This window comes from Hippocampus guttulatus, chromosome 19, assembly GCF_054856545.1.
Source record: "Hippocampus guttulatus isolate MCC_2025c chromosome 19, RoL_Hgut_1.0, whole genome shotgun sequence".
Lineage (NCBI taxonomy): Eukaryota > Metazoa > Chordata > Actinopteri > Syngnathiformes > Syngnathidae > Hippocampus > Hippocampus guttulatus.
The window spans coordinates 1731658-1755532 of record NC_141279.1 but is presented as its reverse complement, the minus strand read 5'-3'; the positions used below and the strand labels follow the sequence as shown (position 1 = coordinate 1755532).

The window sequence follows — 23875 nt, the reverse complement described above, 5'->3', positions numbered from 1 at the left end:
GCCAAGCTGGTGTGGAAGCGCGCAGTTAAGGGAGTGAGGGAGATGTGCGATGCCTGTGAGGCGACGCTCTTTAACATCCACTGGGTCTGTCAGAAATGTGGCTTTGTTGTCTGTCTGGACTGCTACAAGGCCAAGGAAAGAAGGAGCTCCAAAGGTCAGTTGTATGGTTGGGGTGATTTAAGTATCATAAAAGGCCAAATTTAACGGGTCAAATCAGTCGACAAGAAATAACCCAAGTATAGATTTTTTTCTATGTTTTGAAAACCTACCGGTACTCACGATAGGCACAATACAGTCAACCATTTTCATTGACTTCATTTCAGGAACAAAATCCATTCAAGCAATGTGAAAGCATCTTGCCATCATGCCTAACTAAAAAAAACAACAACAAACAAAAATGCTCATCTCCTGTAAAGTACACCAATTTTTTTGAGTTACCATATTTTCCGGATTATAAATCGCTCCGGAGTATAAATCGCAACAACTATAAAATGGATAATAAATAAGGAAAAAAAAAAACATAAGTCACATTTTGGGGGGAAATTTATTTGATAAAATCCAACACCAAGTACAGACATGTCATCTTGAAAGGCAATTTAAAATAAAAATAGAGAACAACCGGCTGAAGAAGTGTACGATATGCTAATGTGACGTGACGCGTAAACAACGAATTGAGAACGTGCCTGTTATATTCACGTAACATATTAAGAGTTATTCAGATAACTGTAGCATAAAGAACACGCTAACAAGTTTACCAAACCATCAATGCCACTCCAAATCACTAAATCCAATGAAATCTTCATTTTCGGTGTCCCTTTGAAACAACACCACCAACTCCGGAGGTCGAAGATGCGGCGCTTACTCTTTTACTTCATTTACGTCAGACCCGTCGTCGATTTATCAACACGGGCCTACAGCCCTCCCCTTGCGGTTCAATGTGAAAATAACATGTGAAATGATGTGTTCTAAATCGCAACCCCGGCAAAACTATGAAAAAGATTTATTTCGATTTATAATCCGGAATATACGTTAATATTTGCTCTGACTCTATATATTTCTCTTGTCAGATAAAGAACTCTATGGCTGGCTGAAGTGTGTGAAAGGCCAGCCTCATGATCACAAACACCTCATGCCAACACAGATCATACCCGGCACAGGTAAAGAGCATCGTTCTGACTCTTCATCCGTCCATATTACACAGGATTGTGAGAACCGATAGCTTCCGACGTCATGCAAGTGTGTCAAGAATGTGGCAAAAAAAGCCGTGCAGATCAATTGTTTGAAAAGAAATGGACCAACTGTTCCGACGACGCATTCGGTTGATTGCCTTGATGTGTTCCTATTTAAAATGAGCGTCATGTTGTTCACACTGAATAGTTGAACTAAACCAACGGTTTCTACGATGTAGCTTGGTTCTCATGTTTGTTTTACGTTTCCGTTATTTTTCAGTGCTTACGGAATTAGTGACCTCTATGCATTCGCTGAGAGAAAAGCACAACATCAAACGGCATTGCGCCTGCACCAGCAAACTGAATCTCCTCAGCAAACTACCAACCACCAATGGAGTTTCGCAGGTATCGTGTTTGTGTTTTTTCTTTTCAGACGACAGCAGACGAGCATCCGTCCCGATAATGCCTATTTTCTTTGGTGCTGTAAATAATACGAACAGCCTCCAGCGGCCATGATGTACTCAAATGCACAACAAGTGAACTAAGTGAATCATTCTCACATTACATCTCAAGGCATGTTAGCTTGCCCCGTGAATGACCGACAAACAGTTCAGGGTGTAACTGGCCTTTCGAGCAAAGTCAGTCAATAAATGGTCGAAAATGAAGGGTTATTGTACAATTATTGCCACCAAAGAATTTACGTCATATTGCAAATGGAAACGGTACTTAATCTATTCTTCAGTCGGCTGTTGTTTTTTACAAAACCAGAATGGAAGTGAAGTAATTGAATTATGTCATATATTTGTTAAAAAAAAAAACTTTTATTATGGAAATAATTCATTACAGATAATGTTCTAAAAGTAGCCAGGAAGGGAAAATTTTATGGAAAAGGTCGATTCACTATGCGTAGCAATAGTTGTAGTCCTGCTGAATATTGCATATTTCTATCGTGCATGGTTTTGGAGAATAACTGGCGGGATGAGCGATCAAATTACAGTCAAACCTTGGTTTTCGAACGTCTCTGTTATCAACCAAATCGCATTTCGAGCAGAAAATTTGAGATTTTTGCGCCTGAGATTACGACCAAAAAACCGTTTTCGACCAAACTGAGCAAACCCGAATACGCCACTCGGCTCCCGAGTGACACTTCCTCGTGCACACGTGGTCGTTTCCAGGCCACAAACCTACGAAGGATAGGCTAACTCTTTTGCTATGTGGTAATGCTCGTGGCGATTGCGAGATAAAGCTGATTTCGAACAAATCGCTTTTCGAACAGCCTTCTGGAACGGATTGTGGTCGAAAACCGAAGTATGACTGTAACTCTGTCACATATTTCGCCTGTCCACGTGTACACGCACGTGATTGATCGTGCAGTGGAAGTTTTTGACTCCGTTTATTATTTTTGATTCACCAGTTATATAATGAGAATAACTGGCAAGGAATGATCACAATTAAGTCATTAGATATTGCGTGTGTACGAGCAATCCAACCGGCCGTGTTAGAGCACACGTCTGAGGACTTGCGCTAACCAAACGTAACGGACATTAGGTGCCCGATTTACTAAGATCCCAAATAGTGGGTGCAATTTTTTTTATTTTTTTGATTGGGCGCAAGTAGTCATTTAACATTCGGTCCTGACCTCTCTCCCAGGTACTGCAGAATGTACTGAACCATAGCAACAAGCTGTCGTTGATGAAGACTGAGCCACGCTGTCAACAGAACTCCGATCAAGGAGGGACTAAAATCGAGACCAACGGAGGAGGAGGAAGAAGTCCGGCCAGCGATGAAGGCAGTGCGGTCACCCCGCCGGAGTCCCAATCACCTCTGCATTTCCTGGCTGACCTGGCGGAGCAGAAATCCAGAGAGGAAAAAAAAGGCAAGCCGAACAAATCAATTTAACAGTTATCTTTCTCAAATGATTTCAGAATAATTATGGTGCATTGGAATACAGTACCGCTCACCAAAAGGTAATATTCTGTGATCTCCAATTTACAAAACAGAAAACAAAGACTCGATGCTACTGGGGAAATCTGCGAAAGAAGGCGACAGCCTGGAGGTTCTGCAGCAATGTAAAACCACGTCGCTGATTGCCAACAGTACAGAGCAGGGCTCCACTCTCAGAGATCTGCTCACCACCACTGCAGGAAAGCTCAAGCTGGGCTCCACCGATGCTGGAATCGCCTTTGCGCCAGTATATTCAACTGCTTCACAGGTGCACGCTTGAGCATTTTAACTCATTCAGTACCAGCCAATTCTGGACCAAGTCTGAAAAGACGTTTAAAAACGTCTTTGGGAGTGAATGAGTTAATGTTAATATGAGTTAATGTTAATGAGTTAATATTAGCGATGAGCTCAACGTGGTTTTATTGAATTTGTGCTTCAGTGGCAACATTTAGAGGGCCGAGACTGCACGCAAGTTTTGTGCGAACACATGCAAAAAAGAAACCATGCCAAATATGTAATTTCTGTATCAAATACTAATTTTTTCATGTCTTTTTCAAGACTGTAAAAGGTGGCCGGACCATGCCTAACATCCTCGATGACATCATTGCATCAGTCGTTGAAAACAAAATCCCTGCCAGTCGCCAGACGATCACCACAAAGCTTTCAATCAAGCAAGAGCCCGTCATCTCCGCCAACAATAGCAACCCTGCACCCGTCGTGCCGGAAGACGTCAAAATAGACAAGAAGAAGTCATTGCCTGTTCCTCCAGTCATTGCAGAGGATTCATCCAATCAGCATCCGGATATTCCCCACTGCTGGCTCAATAACGGACGACTACTTTGGCTCAAAGATCACCGTAACCAGAATAACTGGAAGCTCTTTAGAGAATGCTGGAAACAGGGCCAGGTACATGTCATTTGGATTGGTAGTTGAAGTGCCACAAGCGGTGTGACATTTCGAAATTATAATTTGCGTCATGTATATGTTTTGCATAGCCCGTGTTGGTGTCCGGGATCCACAAGCGTCTGAATGCCACTCTATGGAAAGCCGACTCTTTCAATCAGGAGTTTGCAGACCATCAGGGGGACCTTCTCAATTGTAAAGACCAAGTGGTCTCCAACTCAGGGATCAAGGAGTTCTGGGATGGATTTGAGGACATTACCAGTGAGTTCAAGTGCTGACCTTTGATTGGGTTATTGAGAGAAAATCTCACAATTGTTCATGAAACAAAGATCCTCTACCTTGTTTAGAACGACTCAAGTCCAAGGATGGGGAACCTGTGGTTTACAGACTGAAGGACTGGCCTTCCGGAGAGGAGTTCATGGCTCTCATGCCTTCAAGGTCCATACAGGCACCTTAAATATTTGTGGACACTTCTGTTCGGCTCATGAAAAAAAAACGCCAATTTCTGTCCTTCCACCAGGTATGATGACTTAATGAAGAACCTGCCGCTACCCGAGTACTCGGACCCAGAAGGAAGCCTAAACTTAGCATCTCATCTGCCGTCTTTCTTCGTCAGGCCAGATTTGGGCCCAAGACTCTGCTGTGCCTATGGTAAAGCCTTAGTGTGAATGAATAATAAAATAAATGCAAATATTGAAATAAAAGAAATGACATGTTGACCTGCACTTCTCACACAAAGTCGGGGATATTCACCCTTTCCAGGCAAATTTTAGACTGAACCTATAGGAGTCAACCTAATTCGGCAGACATGTACAACTGTTCAATGTCTTTGTCCTTTTTTCCAAAACTTGCTGGTATCAAAAAAGGAGCTGAACGGTCAAAAGAAATGCCCTTCTTTTTTTCTTTCATTTCTGATTGCTGATGACACTCTAAGGCAAAGGTGTCAAACTCAGGTCCCGGAGGGCCGCTGGCCTGCATGTTTTCCAAGCCTCCCCTGTATGCTCCAAGGTCTGCGGCTACTTACTTGCCTTTGAGAAGATCAAAATGTGACCAGCAAGATGAGGGGGAGTGTTTGAAATACTGATTCTTCTTAAAGCATGAAATGGTTTGGTCTCGTCATGAATCAAACACTTCTTAGCGAAAATGTTGTGCAAAAAAATACTGAAATATTGAACAGTGCGTTCAGAGGTTGAGAGGGGGTCAAATCACGTTCATCTGTAAAGATTAGAGTGCAATTTAGGTTCATGCTGAAATTTTACCCCAAAGCCCAACATGCCGTACTTTTTGTGAGTACCGTATTTTCTGCACTATAAGGCGCACATAAAAATATTCCATTTTCCCAAAAGCCGACAGTGCACCCTATAATCCGATGTCCCCGATATATGGAGTTACATTCTTTTTATATTCCCCATTGAGTTGTTTCCCTGTTCGTCTTTCTCTGCCATCTAGTGTTGATTATTAGCAGGAACCAATTGTAGCGTAAAAGGGTTCTGCGCGACACTAATTCACACGTGCGGTCGCCAACGCGCACTCAAACGACTACTTTGTGAGCTCTGCGCAGCCAATTGTGATATGAAGGTAAAACCAAAAGCAAAGTTATCTACCGACTCAACGAAGGAAGAAGGCCTCTAAGGATATTTAGCCCCTTGTGGATGTGAGCCCACAAGCTTTGTGTGCCTTTTTGTTGGATCAATTGTCTTCATAACTTTTGTTTTTCATTTATTTGTTTCATGTCCGTCCGTGTTTGTAACCAGTTCTCATGGGTGGTCAATGAATAAACCCTGTATTTTTATGGACTTTGTGTCGTGCTTCATGCTACATCCTGAGGGAGCTACATATGGATGAATATTCTGATTTCTTGGATGTAGTATTTTAAATGTTCTGTAGAGCGTGTTGTTACAGTTGTGAAGGCTCGATATAAATGAAGCTATATTGTAATATATTGCCTTTAGTGTATTTCTATCTAGTGGATGCACAACGCAACCGCAGCCACTATTGTAGCTTCTATTGTATGCGCCTTATAATGCGGTGCGCCCTATATATGAAAACAGTTTGAAAATAGGCCATTCATTGAAGGTGCACCTTGTAATCCAAAGCGCCATATAGTCCGGAAAATACGGTAATGTTCATATGGGATATGTTGTGATTGTCTCCGACCATTTATTTGCAGTTCCTTTTCTTCTACAGAATCCCTACTCTTGATTACTCAGTCGTTTCTCATTTTGCAGGTGTAGCTGCATCTCAGGACCAGGACTTTGGGACTGCCAACCTGCACGTAGAAGTCTCAGATGTGGTCTCCATTCTAGTATATGTCGGAGTGGCCAAGGGCAACGGAGTATTGTCCAAAACTGGTAAAATGTCCATAATGTATCTTCAGTTTTACAGCACAATAACTACAAAAACTGATCATTTGGAATGGTTTACTTAATAGAAAGTCAAATTTGCTTGTAGGAATGAGTCAGTGGTGTCACGTTACAGAAGCCTCACAGTGTTGAAATGCGCTGGAAATGCGTGGGAGGAAAAACGAATGAATTGGCTTTCTATAATACTCGAAACAGAGGAAATGTCTGAATATTGTTTTGAAAATGTGTGGTTCGAGGAGTGTTAAAGCGTCTGGAAGAGGACAATCTCGATGAAGGGGTTCGGAAGAGGCTGAAGGACTCCAGTGAAACACCGGGGGCGCTATGGCACATCTACCTCAACAAAGACATGGACAAAGTCCGGGAATTCTTGTACAAGGTAACAGAAGAAGCAGCGGCTTAAAATGAGTCGTTTAATTCATCATCACACTGAATTCGTGAAGTATTCATTGTTTAATACAGTATATTCCCATAGAAAGAATGCATCATACATTTTCAATCACAGCATCATTTATTTAAATCTAAATGTTCTCTATTTTAAAAGAGTAGATTAAAAATAACAAAATTCTCACATAAAACTAATTATTTCCATATCTGTTCCTGGTTTAAAAAAAAAAATCACACAATATATATATATTTTTTGTTGCTCTTTCTTTTTGGAAGAATGTTTTCTTCATTTCATGCCTGTTTTGTGACTGTCATACAAATGTGAGTGACTTGCTGCTGCAACATCCGCAGCAATTGCACAAACCAAAAGGAGCAGCAACTTTACATCTTTTTTGTCAAATTTTTTCCCCCCCCAATATATTTGCCCCTCCCTCCACACCGAGTGAGCACTATACTAATCAGCCAGAAGGAGTATTTGGTGTTCATGTTTGTCGAAATGCTAACTTGGAATTTCTTTCATGTTCACAGTTACGGCATTTTCCACACTATAAGGCGCACCTAAGAGCATTCGATGTTCTCAAAAGCGCCTTGTGAGCCGATGCACCTTATATAAGGATCAATATTCCGATTTCTTGAACGTAGTATTTTCAATGTTCTGTAAAGAGCTTTGATAAGCAGCGGTCGTCGTGAAAGCGCTATGTAAATAAAGCTATATTGTATTGTTTTCCCTTTAACATAGCTCCATCTAGTGGATGCATAGCACAACCCCAGCCACTATTGTAGCTTCTATTCTATGCGCCTTATATAATTCACAAAGCTATGAGAACTGTTCACAAACGCAGACATGAAACATAAATACAAATGGCATTATAAAACAATAAACGAGAGACAAAAGTTCCGAAGACAATGGCTTCAACAATTTCATTGTCGCCTTTTGAGAAAATTGAATGCTTTTAGGTGCACCTTATAGTGCGGAAAAATACGGTAACCGTTACACATTAGTACTTCCTATGGTTATATTATTATATCCGCGGTGCATGATTTCCATTCAGCAAGTTTTTAGAATTTAGCCTCGTCATATGTTCAAACGTGTTTGCAAATACGTTTGAAGCTGGACAAAGTGGCTTGGGAGAGGAAACTTTGGACTTCCCTGCTCAGACTGCTGTGCCCAACCCTGGATATACAGTTGACAGTTGCGTTTCGTTCAAGATGGCTTTATCATCTGTTTTTTTAATAGCTTGTGATGCTACGTACAGTATATCACGATAGTTGGAGGATTCCTGCTGAGAGAGAAAAAAATTGAACCTCTCCCTCCCCCCTTCTCTCTTTCCATTGAATGATGCCGCCACAAACCACGTTAGCTCTGTAAGGAGCAGGGATTGGACGTATCAGTGGACCAGGATCCAATCAGAGAGCAGGGCTGGTACCTGAGCAAGAAACAGCGGCAGCAGCTTTTGGATGAGCACGGGGTGCAGGGTTGGACTGTCGTTCAATTCCTGGGAGACTCAGTATTAATACCAGCTGGTTCTATGCATCAGGTATACACACGCAGAGTTAGGTTTACTGGTTGAATTGACAAAATCAACATGGCAACCGTATTGTTCGTTTCACCTAACTGTTGTCACTCTATCTGGCACGTGCAAGTCTTACTGGCTCACCTTGTCCGTCAGGTCCAGAACCTCCACAGCTGCGTTCAGGTCATCAATGACTTTGTGTCTCCTGAGCATGTGACCAACTCCTTCCACCTGACCCAGCAGCTCAGGCCCAACCATGAAGAAGTCAACTATGAAGACAAACTGCAGGTGAATATGTCAAAAGAGTTAGTTGGTCAGTTGATGAAACTCATCTTTGTGGGAATCTTCTCTCCAGCGTGCAGGTAAAAAGAACGTTGCTCGCATTAGAACCTCTGTTGGGTTCTACGTGAGGATCTTTTTGGGGGGGGGAAAAAATAGTTGCGAAATGCTGTATCATGAAAAACGTGGCCAAGTTGGCAATACTTGAGACAAATCATAGCTCTTGCTCATGACCTCACTTGTACTCGCATCTACACGTGTACGCATAAAAGCGCGGCTTTCAAAATAAAAGCACCAATATTTTATCTTGACCTCGCGGTCACTGGACAATCACTTATGTAGCGCTTTTTCTACCTCGGGTCCTCAAAGCGCAAAAACATCAGGAGCAACCGGGAGGGGGTCGGGGGGTGTGCGTTCAGTATCTTGCTCAAAGACACTTCGACAACGGGTTGGAAAACAACCACGGAGCCATGCCGCCCCGTAGATCTGGTATAGCATGTCCTTATTTATTTAATTTGGATGATTTGTTGTTCTTTTTTGGTGTGAAATTGAGCTAAAGATCAAGTCATATCAAACTTTCCTTAGCTGAGGTCTTGTTTGTTTCCACTTAGACCACAACAATGACCCACAATCACTTCCACACGGTCAAAAGAACTGAATAGACTTCATTAATTTACCGGCAATTGACGACCAAATTCTGAATAAAAAATGCATTTGTTAGATGCTCGTAGTAGCTCGGTACGCTCTGGAGTGAAGCCTCTGGCCACATTGTTAGAAATTTACCGCCCTTGTGATTGGTGGCATAAAAAAGAAAAAAGGAACATGCTTGAGTTCCATCTTAAAACCCAGAATTGTCTGCGGGATGAATCCAATTTTCCTTCTTCTCCCCCACAGGTGAAGAACATCCTGTACCACTGTGTGAAGGAGGCCGTGAGCTCGTTGAAAAGGAGCGTTTCTGAGGAGGAAGAGGAGGAGGAGGAAGACGAGGAGGAAGAGAACTCATAGCAGCCCCTCGATGCCGTGTAACTTGCGGGAGAAGACTGTCGGGAATCGAGCTGTTACGTGATCCAGGAGACTCCCCGGTTTGGTTGACGTTCACGTAGCTGGCAAGAGGCTAACCCACACCGACCCCTTAAAACCTTTTGTGCCAAGAGGTGACACTCAAAAAGAGGCGGGCCTACTGGACAGGCCGGGGTTCAAACCATCCACTGTTGTTTTGATCATCAAGAAACCCAGAATGTTGGGAAAGAGAGGGTTTGGGAGCCTTATCACAGCCACTGACTTCTGAAGTGCGACTGTCATGTGAGCCCAAGTGCTGCTTTGGGGCAGCTGGACAGACTGAAGGTGCTACGTCCTGCCCTTTTGAACCACGGGTTAAAATCTGCAGCAAGAGCCCATACAGTACATTTCTTGAACTGATTTTTTATGTTTTCGCTGATTACAAATCATCACCAGCAAGCAAGCAACTTCAGGATCATCATTTCTGATGGTCAGTGGCGAGGGGGGAATTTTTATTTTTTTTAAATGTGAGGGGGGGGGGTGCAATGCAAAAATCATCAGCTGTTTGTGTCGAGTCAGCAGCCCCTTCGTTTGTTCCTTTTTTGGGTTCCGTCACTTTGTTTTTCCTCTGTGAAGATGTATTTATTTTGTAGTTTTGTGTAAATGTGATGTTTAATGAGACAAAAAAAAAGCATTCATGTAAATGTGACTTGTACAGTTGTTTCCTTTTCCCCTCCCTTTGTTTCGCTCTACATGGTTTTCAGTTGTTAAACGGTTCTACTGTGATGGAGGACACACGCACACACACACACATATGCACCAGCTAATGCCTGTAACTTTGGAAAATGCTAATGTCCTCATGCCATAAATACATTTTTGAAGATAAACTGCCAAACTGTTGTATAGATTGTCTAAAGTTGTATTATGTACAGAAAAAAATAGTTGCTCATACAGTTTTCCTTTTTATGAAAAAAAGTATTCCCTGTAAAACAGACATTTACAAAAAAAGATGTAATTTATTTAAGAAAATAATTCATTTTCCTTTTTTTTGAGATTTACTATGTTGAACTTCTGAAGTTAAAAGATACAGTAATTAAAAAAAACTAACAAAGTGTAAATATATACATATATACATTGACTGAGGTATTTTTATAAAACACGTCTTGCTTCAATTTAAAAATTTCAAATGTGTTATCATGCTTTGTAAAATGAAGTCCAAATGGGGTTTTACATTTTCCATTAAAATGGATTTATCAAACCAAAATTGTTGTCTTCTTTCTTCTTTTGGACGAGTTTACAGTCATGTGATTTAGTAGAGAGGGTGACATGGCAGATTCAATTGGCACGAACGCTTGTTTTTCAATTAATATAATCCCAAAAAGATTTATAAAATGTGTAAATACATTAATGAACATGAAAATGACGTCTGATGTGTGAAATGTTTGCGTTTCAAAGACGAGTCGATACTGTACTCCAAAAGCTCCACACTTGCACTTTCACATAATCGCCACTGGATGGCAGTGTCATTCTGTTTGTTGTTCCTTGCGCCGTGTCATTGAATTATGCTAGTTTTAGTAATCCCCGAAAAAAGGACTACAAAACCAAATAAAATTGATGAAATTTAGAAGTTTCACGAAATATAATCACTTTTTTTCATTTGAAATATTATTGATGTTATTTCTTGTGTAGTAAAGATGACAAATAATACGTCCAGCACCGACAGTCAATGGCGCCGACATTCCTCCCAAACAAAATCTGTGCTGGTACAGGCGTGCTGCCGAGAAGGCGCAACCACCAAGCACAGATACTTCTCCTTTGACGAATGTCGTGGCCAAAAAACGCTGAAAACAGTCTATGTAACCGTGGATGTATTATGCGAGAGCGAGCGAGCAAGCGAGAGACAGGAGTCAGTGCTGACATGACTAATACTGGGATCAGCGGCCATTCATACTTTCAAAGCTTAACTGGAAACACATATTATCCCGGTCCCCATTATATAAGTCTAAACTCCGTGTGTGTGTGTGTGTGTGTGATAGGTTAACTGGAGTACATGGAGGCAGTAGTTCACCGCTGAGTTCAGGCAGAGGTCATTCCTGAGCTCTTCTTTCTTATCCTTCCTTCTCCCTCGTTTTCTTTTCAACTCTAACGACCAATTTGATGTTATTTTCCATTCATCCATTCTGTAGCCTTATTCCCAAATGTGTGCTATTTCTTTCTCCATTTTCGGAAACTTCCTGATCACTTCTGAACTCCCCGTGTGTCTTGTGTGAATGGGTTTTTCGCCCGATAACACATTAGCGTCGGCGTTTGTGTGCGCGCGGGTGCGCATTCAAAATACAAGGGGTGGTTGTGTCTTCGGGGTTCAGCCTTAGGTCACTTGTAATGTAAACCCCACCTCAACTCCATGTCCTTGCTTAAAATAACATTGCGCAAGAGTATTCACGTGCAGCTTTCAAGAATAATACTGCATTTATATGTCTACATTCATTGCACATGTCATCCGAAACGTAAATATCCGTTCTTCTAGAAAGGAGCGTACTACGTGTGCAGTGTCGCCGTTTCAGTCGAAACTCATCTGAGTGACATTGATATCCCCTGTATGGCCGAGTGAGACTTGGCTTCGGCAGTTAGTGTGTACAAACAGGAGCGCTTCTTCAAAGAAAGACAAGGTGTCATAAATCGTGGGTGTCGACAGCGGGCAGCTTCCTGCTGCTCCTCCCTGTCTGAGTCGAAAGCCTGTCGTGACAGACGCAATGACAAGCAGTACAATACACACGTACCTGCAGAATGGCAAGGACCACACACACCCACGCACACTGCCTCACTTAATTGTGAATTGGATATGGCCTGTAATTTATGTTCTAATGTCGTAGTTCACAAGTAATGAGTGGAATCTCTAAACCGGCCTTCCTCAACTGGCGGACCGCGATCCACGACCGGACCGCCGACCTCCTCTGTCCGGACACTCGGCAAATTGTATAAAATAACAAATTACAAAGTGATTTTTACGTTATATATTTTTGGACTATAATCTGCGCATTACCGCGATCGCTTGTTAAAATTATCCGTTTTATTATTTGCGTGCACGAACAGATGTATTGCAGAGGACGGAGCAGCGGCGACTGTGTGTGTATAATGTTTGACGAACTGGCTCATGCTCATGGCTGAGCAGGGCATGTCGGCGATAACGATGCGCTGATTGGCTCCTGTGAACTTAAGGTGTGCCCATACACAAGCGTCAGCATATACGATGCGCTGATTGGCTCCTGTGAACTTAAGCGTCAGCACGCGTCTATCCCAATACACACGCATTCAAAATGGATGATTGTGTCAGGAAACAGACGCATGCGCGACGCCACAGTGTGCTCACAGCTTCAGCCCAGTAGAGCCGCACACAGACAATGAGACAAGACGAATCGCGGGAGGTTTCGATTGTGGGCAGTTCTGATCCCGTCTACCCGGGGATCTTTGCAGCTGTTTAACAGCAGAACACCGCAACTTGGTAAATGAACATCACACTGGCGTCCTCAAACAATATCTGCAAGCCTCAGACATTGCATTCACCTTTAGCATACCTGTCAACTCATACGGTTTAGCCATAGTTCATACTGATTTTGTGGTGAATCTTACGTATATGGCCGTATCGCACAAATCATACGGATTCTGAAAATGTCCGTTTTTTTTTGTTTTTGTTAAATTAAGGGGGGAAAAGACAACTACTGTTTAACAAAGTTAAAGTAAAAATGACTTATTTCCCTAAAAGGGCTATTTCTATTATTAAGCAGGCACAACTTAGCAAAATAAAAGAGGTCCTGTGCCTCAACACAATACCTCTCATTATTTGCTGTGTACTGGCAAAGTGAATAATTGTTATTTTCATGCACCCCATTATTGGTTGGTTGTGAGGAGTGTTGATTTGTATAAGCTTGGCTTGAGCATACTAAATGGGCATATAGCCCTGCTCCCCATGACCGCCGTGCATGGGACCGGACCTTGGTCTTATTAAAAAAAAAAAGTGGACCCACAGCATTTCTAGTTGAGGACCACTGGTGTAGGCATCCGTGTGAGCAATTTTTCAATTTGCATTCTGTTCTGAGTTGAGCTGGAGACTTCTCCCAATCATTTTAGCCACACTCTTTGTTGTAAACAACTAGCGACAAATTCATATTTTATTTCTGGTGGGTTTTATTGTAGTTCCTGTAGTTGTAGGACACTAATTAAGTCCCTGGAAAAGACGCCTCGTTGGTATGGCAGGGTCACAGATCATTTTCTTGAAAAGGAACAGAGAGTAGAATTCACGTCTAAATAAACGGACACATTTTATGATGTCGGCCAAAATGGAGCTTTCCCTCTTTGACGGATCAGCGTCTGCCACTGGAATACAAATCTTGCGCCGCTTGTTAAATCATAAATTAACTGCAGTTAATCGCATTTGTGGGAAAAGCTGAGGTTATTTTCACTGACCACACCCAAGCCCGATGACCTCCAGACATGTTCAGTCAAGAAATCACTTAAATATCCAAAGAAATTCATGAACGGATGAGAAATAAAGTAAACTCTCTCATTCTGGACAGTTTCAAAGTCATTCCGAAATCTTTCGGACTTTAGCTCATAATGAATCTCAAATGGTGAGAACTATTATCCACAAATGGAGAAAACATGGAACACGGTGAACTGGGAGTGGTCAAACTTCAGAAGTTATTCCAAGCGCACAGCAGCGACCCAGCCAGGAGGTCGGAAAGGAACCGAGGATACAATCCAATGAACTGCTGGCATCTCTTGCCTCAGTTACGGTCAGTCGGTGTTCATGATTCAACAATGAGACAAAAAGGGGCCAAGACAAAAATAAGGGCTACGACAAAAACCATCGCTGACAAAAAATCAACAAAAGTTCTGGATTGATGAGACAAAAGCTGATTTTTTTTTTTTTTTTAAGATTTAGCATTTCGAAAAAGAACATCACACCAACAATCAAACATAGTGCGATTGTCTGGGGCCGAATTGCTTCTTCAGGATCTGGGTGACTTGCTGTAATTGACGGATCCATGAATTCTCATCTTGACTGGAAAATTCTGCTGTAGAATATTTGGCCATCAGTTCGTGAGCTCAAGCTGAGGCACAAGCGCTGATGGGTTTCAATTATTATTTTTTTTAAAAACACTTTTGGTTTAAAAAATAAATAAAACGTGATCTTTTCGGACAATATCGTGAAGTTTTCTAAGCTCAAAGTGAGGCCTGGAATAAAGTTCAACATCAGAGCCAGGCTGCGGCCTCCCGCCCTGCCTCCACCATCATATTGCAGTGTGTGGAGGTCACAACCCCCCCTGCCATGTTTTCACCATCGTGAACTCGCACGGGCCCGCTAACAACAGCTGGCTGCAAGTGTGTGCGCACGTGTGCACATGTGTGTGTGTGTGTGTGCGCGCGTGCGGCAATCTTCCATTTGGGTGAAGTGTTTGCACCTTGTAAAAGTCAACCACAGGTGCGCGTTGTTGTCACTGACCAACTGACCCAACTTTGGCCACAGACAAACATTTCTTCCCGTGTTGAATTTTATTCGTCCATTAAAAATCAAATCACATCATCACATGTCAAATTATATTCTTTTTATGTTTTAGTTGGCAGGTTTGAATTTCCCTTGAAAATAAGATATATGTCGTTTTTAAAAATGCAATTATTTGCTACTTAACTACTACACCTGAAAATGAAGAGCCTTTATGACCTTTGCCACAAATTTTACACCCCATTTGTATTATATATGGCATTACTTCATATAATTATGTTAATGTTTCCCAAAGTGATTTCTGGTTCACTTTTGGGGCTATAATAAATGAGAGCAGCTTTAGACATCATTAGTAAGCCGAGATACATCGTTCAGGTATGTACTGCAATCGCCTTTCCATAATGTGTATCATCTGTTTTATACGGCAGTCTCAAAGCGCGGTTGCTTTGAAACGACGACATTTTTCAATGTTCTATCAACCAGGCCACCAAATGTTGGTTTAGTCTGCACACAAACACATTAGTCTGTTGATTTGTAATTTACTTTTGATACCACTGTATGAAAGGCACTTTCACACATGCCATCGTTCCGAAAGATACATACTGGAAAAAAAAAAAAAAAAGATTCTTTCGTGAGGTGTCTAAGTATTTAGGGGAGAATCATTTATAAAAACATTGTCAGTATATGTAAATGAGTATGTGTGTGTGTGTGTGTGTAGAGGTGGGTGGGTGATAGGTAATGGGGCAACGACTGTTGGATGTGTAGGGGGTAGACTAGGTTGAGATGGCTGGGGTAAGATTGGGGTGAGGGTTTAAGTTGAGGGCAGAGGGGAACGAGAGGAGAAGTGTGTGTGTGTGTGTGTGTGTGTGTGTGTGTGTGTGTTTGGGTGGGGGGAGGTTTAAGTTAAGGGCAGACGAGAGACTGCCTGTGTGTTTCTGTCCTTTGAACGACCCCCCCCTCCCTCCCCGTTTCTACACATGAATGCAATACCCTCATTTTAGTACGCCTACATGTGATGAGAGAGAAGCAAAATGGAATAGATAGAAAGTATTAAAGTAGCGATAAGGAATTATTATTTTGTTTGTTTTTTTTCTCCTCTAGATGACTCCCCCTGCTGTTGTGAAGTAGAAGTGGCTTTCAAGCCTCAGTGTTTATCAACCTCGATTAAGCACAAACATGTGGTCAGAAACCAAAGAAGATTCCAAGCTCATTTATTTACATCTATTTTTAAAAAATGATACGCAAAATTAAGTAACACCTGAAACAATCAGCGCGTGGACATGGCCAAAACGCACAACACAACGTAACAAAAATTGAAGGAAAGAAAGGAAACCTTGGATTTACTTCACCGGCTAAATTAAGCTAATTGATTCGCTAACGTGACAGTGATATTAGCATATCCAATTCATTTCTTATTGTCTTTCATTCTAAAAAATATATCCACCACCGAATACTGCATGGTTATGACACAGTGAAAAAAAAAACCCTTCTGGTTTTTAGTTTGAATAATTTTTGGACAGACTTTAGCTAAAACAGTGCCTAGTGATGTAGCGGAGACTGGGGCTTGTTGTCACATCGCAATTATCTTCTCTACCAAATGTCACATCTCAAAAGTGGAAAACTAGTTGTCTTCCTTTATATCATAGGTGTCAAACTCAGGTCCCGGAGGGCCGCTGCCCTGCATGTTTTCCAAGTCTCCCTTGTTGCAGCACACCTGATTCAAATAATCAGACCATCAGCAAGCTCTGCGCAAGCCTGACATTGAACCTGTTCGTTTGAATCAGGTGTGTTGCAACGGGGGAGGCTTGGGAAAACATGCAGGGCAGCGGCCCTCCGGGACCTGAGTTTGACACCTATGCCTTATATGGTCGGAGGTTGTGTCCTGACGACAGAGAATGGCACATGAGCATCAATGAACTGTTTTACACAATTCTAAGTCAAACATGCTAACTTTATATCTTTTCTGAACTAAAAATTTCAAGTCACATTAAAAATCCTCGAAATTATGTCGACTTGTTAGACACTAATTGCATTCGCCAACACACACTCAAACAGACCACTACTACTTTGTGAGCTCTGCGCAGCCATTCTGAAACAAAGATAATACCAAAAGCATAGTTAACTACTGACTAAATGAAGGAAGGAGGAGACAAGCAAGACTTAAAAGGATATTTAGCCCCTTGTGGATGTGAGCCCACAAGGCTTGTGTACTCTATATAACTAAAGCTGTATTGTATTGTATTCCCTTTAGCGTAGCACCATCTAGTGGATGCATAGCGCAACCAGAGCCACTATTTTAACTTCTAATCTATGCGCCTTATAAGGCAGTGTGCCCTATATATGAAAACAGGTTAAAATCATTGAAGGTGCACCTTATAATCTGAAGCGCCTTTACAATGCAGAAAATACGGTAACTAAAATGATATCTTATGTTAATGGGACCAACTAAAAACTAAGACTAATACTAAAACTAATAATCACCAAAACGAAGCATTTTCGAAAAACAAAAAATAAGCGCGCTGAAAAAACGAATTAAAATGAACTACATTTTTTAAAAACGTCAACGTCAAAATGAAATAAAACTAGAACGAGAATCAAAAATCCAAAACTATTATAATCCTGGTGCTGAAGTCTGCGTCGACAGCTACATTTCCTTTCAACACAAAAACTGTGGAAGGGGAGTGAAAAAAGTCGGCTCGTATAGCCTGCGTCCATGTGAAAAAAGACGTGAATGAGAGACGAGGTGAGTTGTAGTGGACGCGGATCGATGATGATATCGCGACATTGCTGTTTTGTCACTCCCGCCAGTGGATGCAAGGTGAACTCTGTTTGACCGAGAAGGAGGTGATTGAAGTTCACGTTACGTAATCTCAATGGGCCCTTGGAGATGCACTGCTACACACATTGAGGCATTACACTGTAAAATACAATGCAGCTATTATAAAGCCTTATAAAACCTTTCCAAGCCTTTGAGACGCTAAGTGGTTAAAAGGAGCATAATAGATAGATTTCTGAGAAAACTTACAAAACCATAATCGTCTGTAAGGTGAAAGGTCAGATCCCTTCTCACCGCTTGTCGACACGCAACAAATTTTAAGGAATCGTGTTACTTCGGCTTCGACCGAGAAGGCAATAAGTGAGTCAAGAAGGTCATATTAAAAGAGGTCAGAGGTGATAGCAATTATAAAATGATCATTTGTGGGATAGAGAAAACCCAAATTATGTTAGCTAAGGGACTTTCAGGCAACATTATTCTGATAAATATCAATCAATGATAATCATTTGTCCAAAAATATTACAAATATTTAATTGTTTCATACACTGGTGTCAAACTCAAGGCCCGGGGGCCAGATCTGGCGAAAGCAAATCAAACACTGATTTCTATGATGCTAGCTAAAAAAAAATTTACCAAAATTTCAAATTCTCATATGTAACATATAAGAGAGATATTGTCAGTTTTTTTTGTTCACAAAACCCTCATTACAGTAACTTAAACTATAGTTGAATAAACCCTGACTCTTGACCTCCTTATATGGTTTCATGGTCATAACGGCCCTCCAGGGAACCGGTCACTATAATGTGGCCCTGTGACAAAAATGAGTTTGACACCCCTGGTTTAATAGATAATTAATTCAGTTCATGCAATCAATTAACTTCTAACTTTCCTGTATGACAACACCCGACCCCCATCACTCATTGTTGTGCCACGTGATCGGGGGTGTTATTACCATATTTTTACAATGACAATATTATAATTTGGTCAATGAATTGACTATGATTGTGAGGGACTGTCCCACGCTGTTGTCATATTTCAGAATAAAATGTGATGACATGCACCACAAACGTCCGCGGTGCTCAGAATCTGCCTGTGCCTCGATTAAATCCACCAGAAATGCGTTACACCGCCCGCGCCACAACTTAGACCCGCTTTTTGACTTGTCCTGGCACAGAAATGAACATGAGCTCATTTTTTACAACAAGCGCACAGGTGCATTTGTTGCCTCCAAAATAAATCCCGCAATGTCAATGTCAATGTCCAGCTGTCCCAACGCCCTTGGCAAGATCCCTCTACTGCATAGGTGTCAAACTCAGGTCCCGGAGGGCCGCTGTCCTGCATGTTTTCCAAGCCTCCCTGTTGCAACACACCTGATTCAAATGATCAGATCATCAGCAAGCTCTTCAGAAGCCTGACATTGAACCTGTTCATTTGAATCAGGTGTGTTGCAACAGGGAGGCTTGGAAAACATGCAGGACAGCGGCCCTCCGGGACCTGAGTTTGACACCTATGCTCTACTGGATCAGCCTGGAGCCCAACCAGCGATTCCCGCAGACTCCTTGTCTGACACATCTGCCACCCACTTCATTGACTGTTAGATATTTAGCCGCTGTTTTTGTTTCACTCGGCTGTTCACTCTTTTGACCTTGGGGAAATGACTACTGGCTCTGGGTTGACACGACAGACTTGCCATTTGGGATTAGAGGGCTTCGCTGTTGTTGCTGTGTTAGAAAGCGTTAAACTCATACATTGACTGAGCCCTAAATAGTTGTTACTTTTGTGTGGAGTAAACTGTTGATGCAACTCATTTTGGACCGCTTTCTCATCAATCACAACATCTTCACATCACCTTTTAGTGAGCATTGTTCTTTTTCTATTCCTGACCTGTGGACAGCCATCATCCTATATTGCTTCAAGGATTTATTTACAGCTTGCAGCGGCTCATCATTGACGGTTTTCAAATCACCTTCCATCCGTTTCGCATCCCACCCTGCCCGTTGGCACATGCCACTGTTCCAATTGAGAATAACACCCGATTTTAGTACGATGCTTGTCAAATACAGTGAAACTCCTCCACAACGAAATCATTTTTGCAGCAAGAAATTTTTCACAACAGGGAGGATTTCACTGTAGCAAATTTGATCTCAGATGCACACACACACACAAACACACACACACACACACACGTATGTATGTATGTGTACTCTTTATTTTTATTCCAATAGTGCATAAGTATGAGCATACACTTATTTGACACTTCATATAGTCAGTGTAGAAAGAAAAAAAGGGGAAAGAAATTGCAAAATTTACGATCAGCATTCACTTTCGCTTACATCTATTCCTTGGATAATGTCTTTTATTTGCTTCCTCTGTCTTTCATTTTGATCACTTTTACCCTCTCTTGCAGCATCAGAGCTCTTCTTGTCTTAGCTGCTTGACATCCAAAGATCCGTTTTGGAGCCATTTTAGCAATGCAACGTTCTTGCTGCGTCTGAAACTAACAATAACAAATACTTCCTGGACTACTGCGCATGTGTAAACTAGTGTGGTGGTTGCTGTTGCCGTTTCCAAACGAAGCAGTAGAGGTCGCTGTTGGATTAGACTTCTTTGAAGGGAATCGCGTCACGAGGCAAGAGCAGAGAAAAAGATTTCGTATAACGCAACAGGGTTGTTTTCGTTGTATGGGGGGGCAGGAAAGTGGGAATGGTGTTAATGCATGAAGATTTTTTTCCACACTAGGGGGTATTTTCGCCCATGTAGGTTTCATTGTAGAGGATTTCACTGTATACGATTTTCACCATATCAGTTTTCGAGCCTAAATCCGAAATTAATGCAAAGTCAGCCACCTCCAAACCCCGAATAGAACCACGTCTAAAGTGCCGTGGGAGCATATGCATACAAACAGCAGGTTGGAATGTGGATGTGATAATAATCTAGGGGTGTGAAGGGGGGTTTCACGCAGTGGAGTGGTGGCATCCTGCTGTCTTGATGAACCGTCACACACATACCTCATCCCCAAGTACACCTACTAATCAAATAGAGAGCCTCCTAGCTCAAAATAAGCAAACACACAGGGGGCCAATTGGCATTTAGCGGTTTAGATCAAATCACAAGTTTTGGTGTCAACTCTCTTTCTCACACATACACCCGCACACAGGCAGACTGTAGCACACACACTGAAGGCGATGTATGCCGCATGCCTGACATACATAGCCCCGAACAAAGGTAACGGGGGGACAGAGGTAAACTAGAGGACAGAGAAAGCGACAGATGGACGGATGGAGAACAGAGGGATGAAAGCAGAAGGAGGAGGTCATACGCACGGAAGGAAGAGAAGAAAGGAAAGAACACCCGGTACTGTTTTTCGATGTCATTTCGGGCAACGGTGGCGTCATCGGTCTGTTGAAGTCCACACGCTGACGGCTTCTATTAGAACAAAATGTTTAGGCCGTTATGGAAAGATCGTTAGCATAACGTCACAATAACGTTTTACTTGTCAGCTGCTCCATGAAGATTTTTTTTTTTTAAGCCGAGCTGTGAGGTCACAAAATCATGTTTGTTTGGTTATCGCCCTTATGCTGACATAATAAAAAAATTGGCGGACATTGTTTTCTTGAAACAACATAGTTTAAATTTTTTAAAAAATGGGCTAGAGGACTTTTTGCCGCTTACTGATTCAAACAACCATTTCTAAAATGTGACATTTTGCAATATTTGTGTGTTCATTATATTTCTTGTGAATGAAATAATACAAATGACATGATATTGCATTATTTACACATGTATACCGGTAGACATAATTTGACAGGGTGATATGATAAAACAAAAGAGCTATCCCTTTAACTCGTGTATTTGTCTTCACGGGCAAAACCAATCCTCCAAAGCCTGGGCTTCAAGAACTCTTCACATGTGTGAAGAGGCGTAAAATCACTTCCTGGGTTGAATCGGTTTTGACCCTGTCATCTCAGTGGGAGGTAGGAGCGAGGCTTGAGTCGTTCCCTGGGCTAAAAGGTGACCGCTATCTCGGCGAGACAGGCATGGACAGATGAGATGAGGAGAATGGACTGTTGAAGGTTCCATATGGAAAACCAGTCAGCGAGTCAGTACTAGGATTATCAAGTACTACCGTAAATTCCGCACGATAAGGCGCACCGAAAAGCATTCCATTTTCTCAAAAGTCGACGGTGCGCCTTATAATCCGATGCGCCTTCTATGTGGATCAATATTCAGATTCCTTGAACGTAGTATTGCAAATGTTCTGTAAAGCGCTGCAGCGACTGTAAAAGCTCCCAAAAAATAAATCAAGCTGTATTGTATTGTATTGCATTTGCTTTAGCGTAGTGGATGCATAACGCAACCGCAGCCACGTTTGTAGCTTCTATTCTATGTGCCTTATAAGGCTGTGGGCCCTATACAGGTATATGAAAACATTTTTTAAATAGGCTGTTTATTGAAGGTGCGCCTTATACTCCAAAGCGCCTGAAAGTACGGAAAATACGGTACTCAAACGAAGCAATTTATTCAATTCTTTTGTAGGAGCAGTTCAAAAATATGATTTGCTTTTAAATCCATTTCTTTGTGGTGGCTATATAATTACATTGAGAACAATCCTGATTTCTGGGCTGGATGGAGCTTATATTCTGTTCACGAGGCCAGTAAAACACACACTACACAAACACACAGGAGACCCGTGGTCAACCTCTGTCCTGCTAACCTGTATTTATTGGTCATTAAAGGCCAATAGTTCATTGTCACTCTGACAAGTCTGATGAATTAGGTAGATTCATCACAGCATTTTACGACAGCTCACGCACTCTGTGCCCTACGCTGCCACTCACAACGCGGATATGGTATGTGGAGGGATGAAATGAAAAGGTGCATAAAAGACAGGTAAGCAGACCCAAGTATTATTATATTTGACTAAAAAGCAAGATTCTCTAATGCATTTGCAGTATTTAGCAGTACAGTAAATATCAAGTATGCATCACACAAGAAGCCACTGTGTGTGTGTGTGTGTGTGTGTGAGAGAAAGAGAGGTGTATTTATTTTCTTAGATATGCTCGGGCCCAGAGGAGCCGGCAGCGTTTCTGTGACGTTTGCTTTGGATCAAATCACTTACGGATCAAAGGGTCAACGTTTGGTTTTTGGTCTTGCCGCTACCGTGTACACAAGGGTTGGGCAATTATTTTTTTCCCCCCCGCCGCGGGACCCGAATAAGAAGCAGAAAATATTGTTTGAAATCTACTCCGTGTAATCGATTTTATTTCTACATTGAAATAACTCAATGACATTGTTTTTCAGAAGCCGAGAAGAGTGTGAGCTGTTGTTAGACAACGAGAGTGCAATTGTTTTACAAAAAAAACTATTTAGTCAGTGAAATCACGCCGAACAATTGTAAGTGTGCAACGTTTGTCATTTTTATTCAGTAACGCCAACACTACAACGCTCTCTGATTTTAACTTTGTATGAAGATACCACAATATCTATGTATGATAGTAATAATGTACCACAACTCCCAACATGTTTTTTTTTCATCCCAACTGCCAAAAAATGCAGAAGAAAAAATCGAAATCAGCATGTTTCAATATTTTGTTTTGTTTTTCTCGCTCACTAGCCTCTGTTGCGCTTCGACAAGCGCATCGAAGCAGGTTGAATGTTTGAGGTGGAGATGTGAAGCGCACATGACGGATAATTATCAGTAAGAGAGGCTCTGCACCTGGATTTGTTGAGCTTCTTTTGTTGCTCTGGGTATATTTAACACTGCAGAGTCCACCAAGCGCTTACTTTTTTCTTTTCCGATTGATATAAAAATGATTTATTAGATATAAACACATAACGGGGTCGGACTAGATACGTTTTTTACTTCTTTCTACTCCCTTGAACATAATAACTGTGTTGAATGAAGATTGATTTCTTTCTTTTTACTTTTTTTTTTTTTAGCTACCTTATTTTCTGTCAAATTATTACTGTATATATGTTTTATGTTCAAACAAACAAACAAACAAACACTCTTGAACGAATTCCCCCTCCGAAAATGGCTT

The 23875-nt window shown here is 41.7% G+C and overlaps 1 protein-coding gene across 2 annotated transcripts in view; it reads left to right on the top strand.

Moving 5' to 3' along the window:
- Positions 1–10819, top strand: part of jmjd1cb (jumonji domain containing 1Cb) — a 79893-nt gene extending 69074 nt beyond the window's left edge. For both annotated transcript variants that reach the window (XM_086138230.1, XM_086138231.1), the window contains 14 exons: positions 2–154; positions 1068–1157; positions 1450–1574; positions 2820–3045; positions 3170–3381; positions 3672–4019; positions 4109–4277; positions 4364–4454; positions 4537–4667; positions 6245–6367; positions 6616–6755; positions 8125–8301; positions 8434–8565; positions 9451–10819. In XM_086138230.1, coding sequence (XP_085994356.1) covers positions 2–154; positions 1068–1157; positions 1450–1574; positions 2820–3045; positions 3170–3381; positions 3672–4019; positions 4109–4277; positions 4364–4454; positions 4537–4667; positions 6245–6367; positions 6616–6755; positions 8125–8301; positions 8434–8565; positions 9451–9561 — 2228 coding nt within the window. In that variant the 3' untranslated portion in view covers positions 9562–10819. The remainder of the gene's footprint in view (position 1; positions 155–1067; positions 1158–1449; positions 1575–2819; positions 3046–3169; positions 3382–3671; positions 4020–4108; positions 4278–4363; positions 4455–4536; positions 4668–6244; positions 6368–6615; positions 6756–8124; positions 8302–8433; positions 8566–9450) is intronic.
- Positions 10820–23875: the final 13056 nt, after the last annotated feature.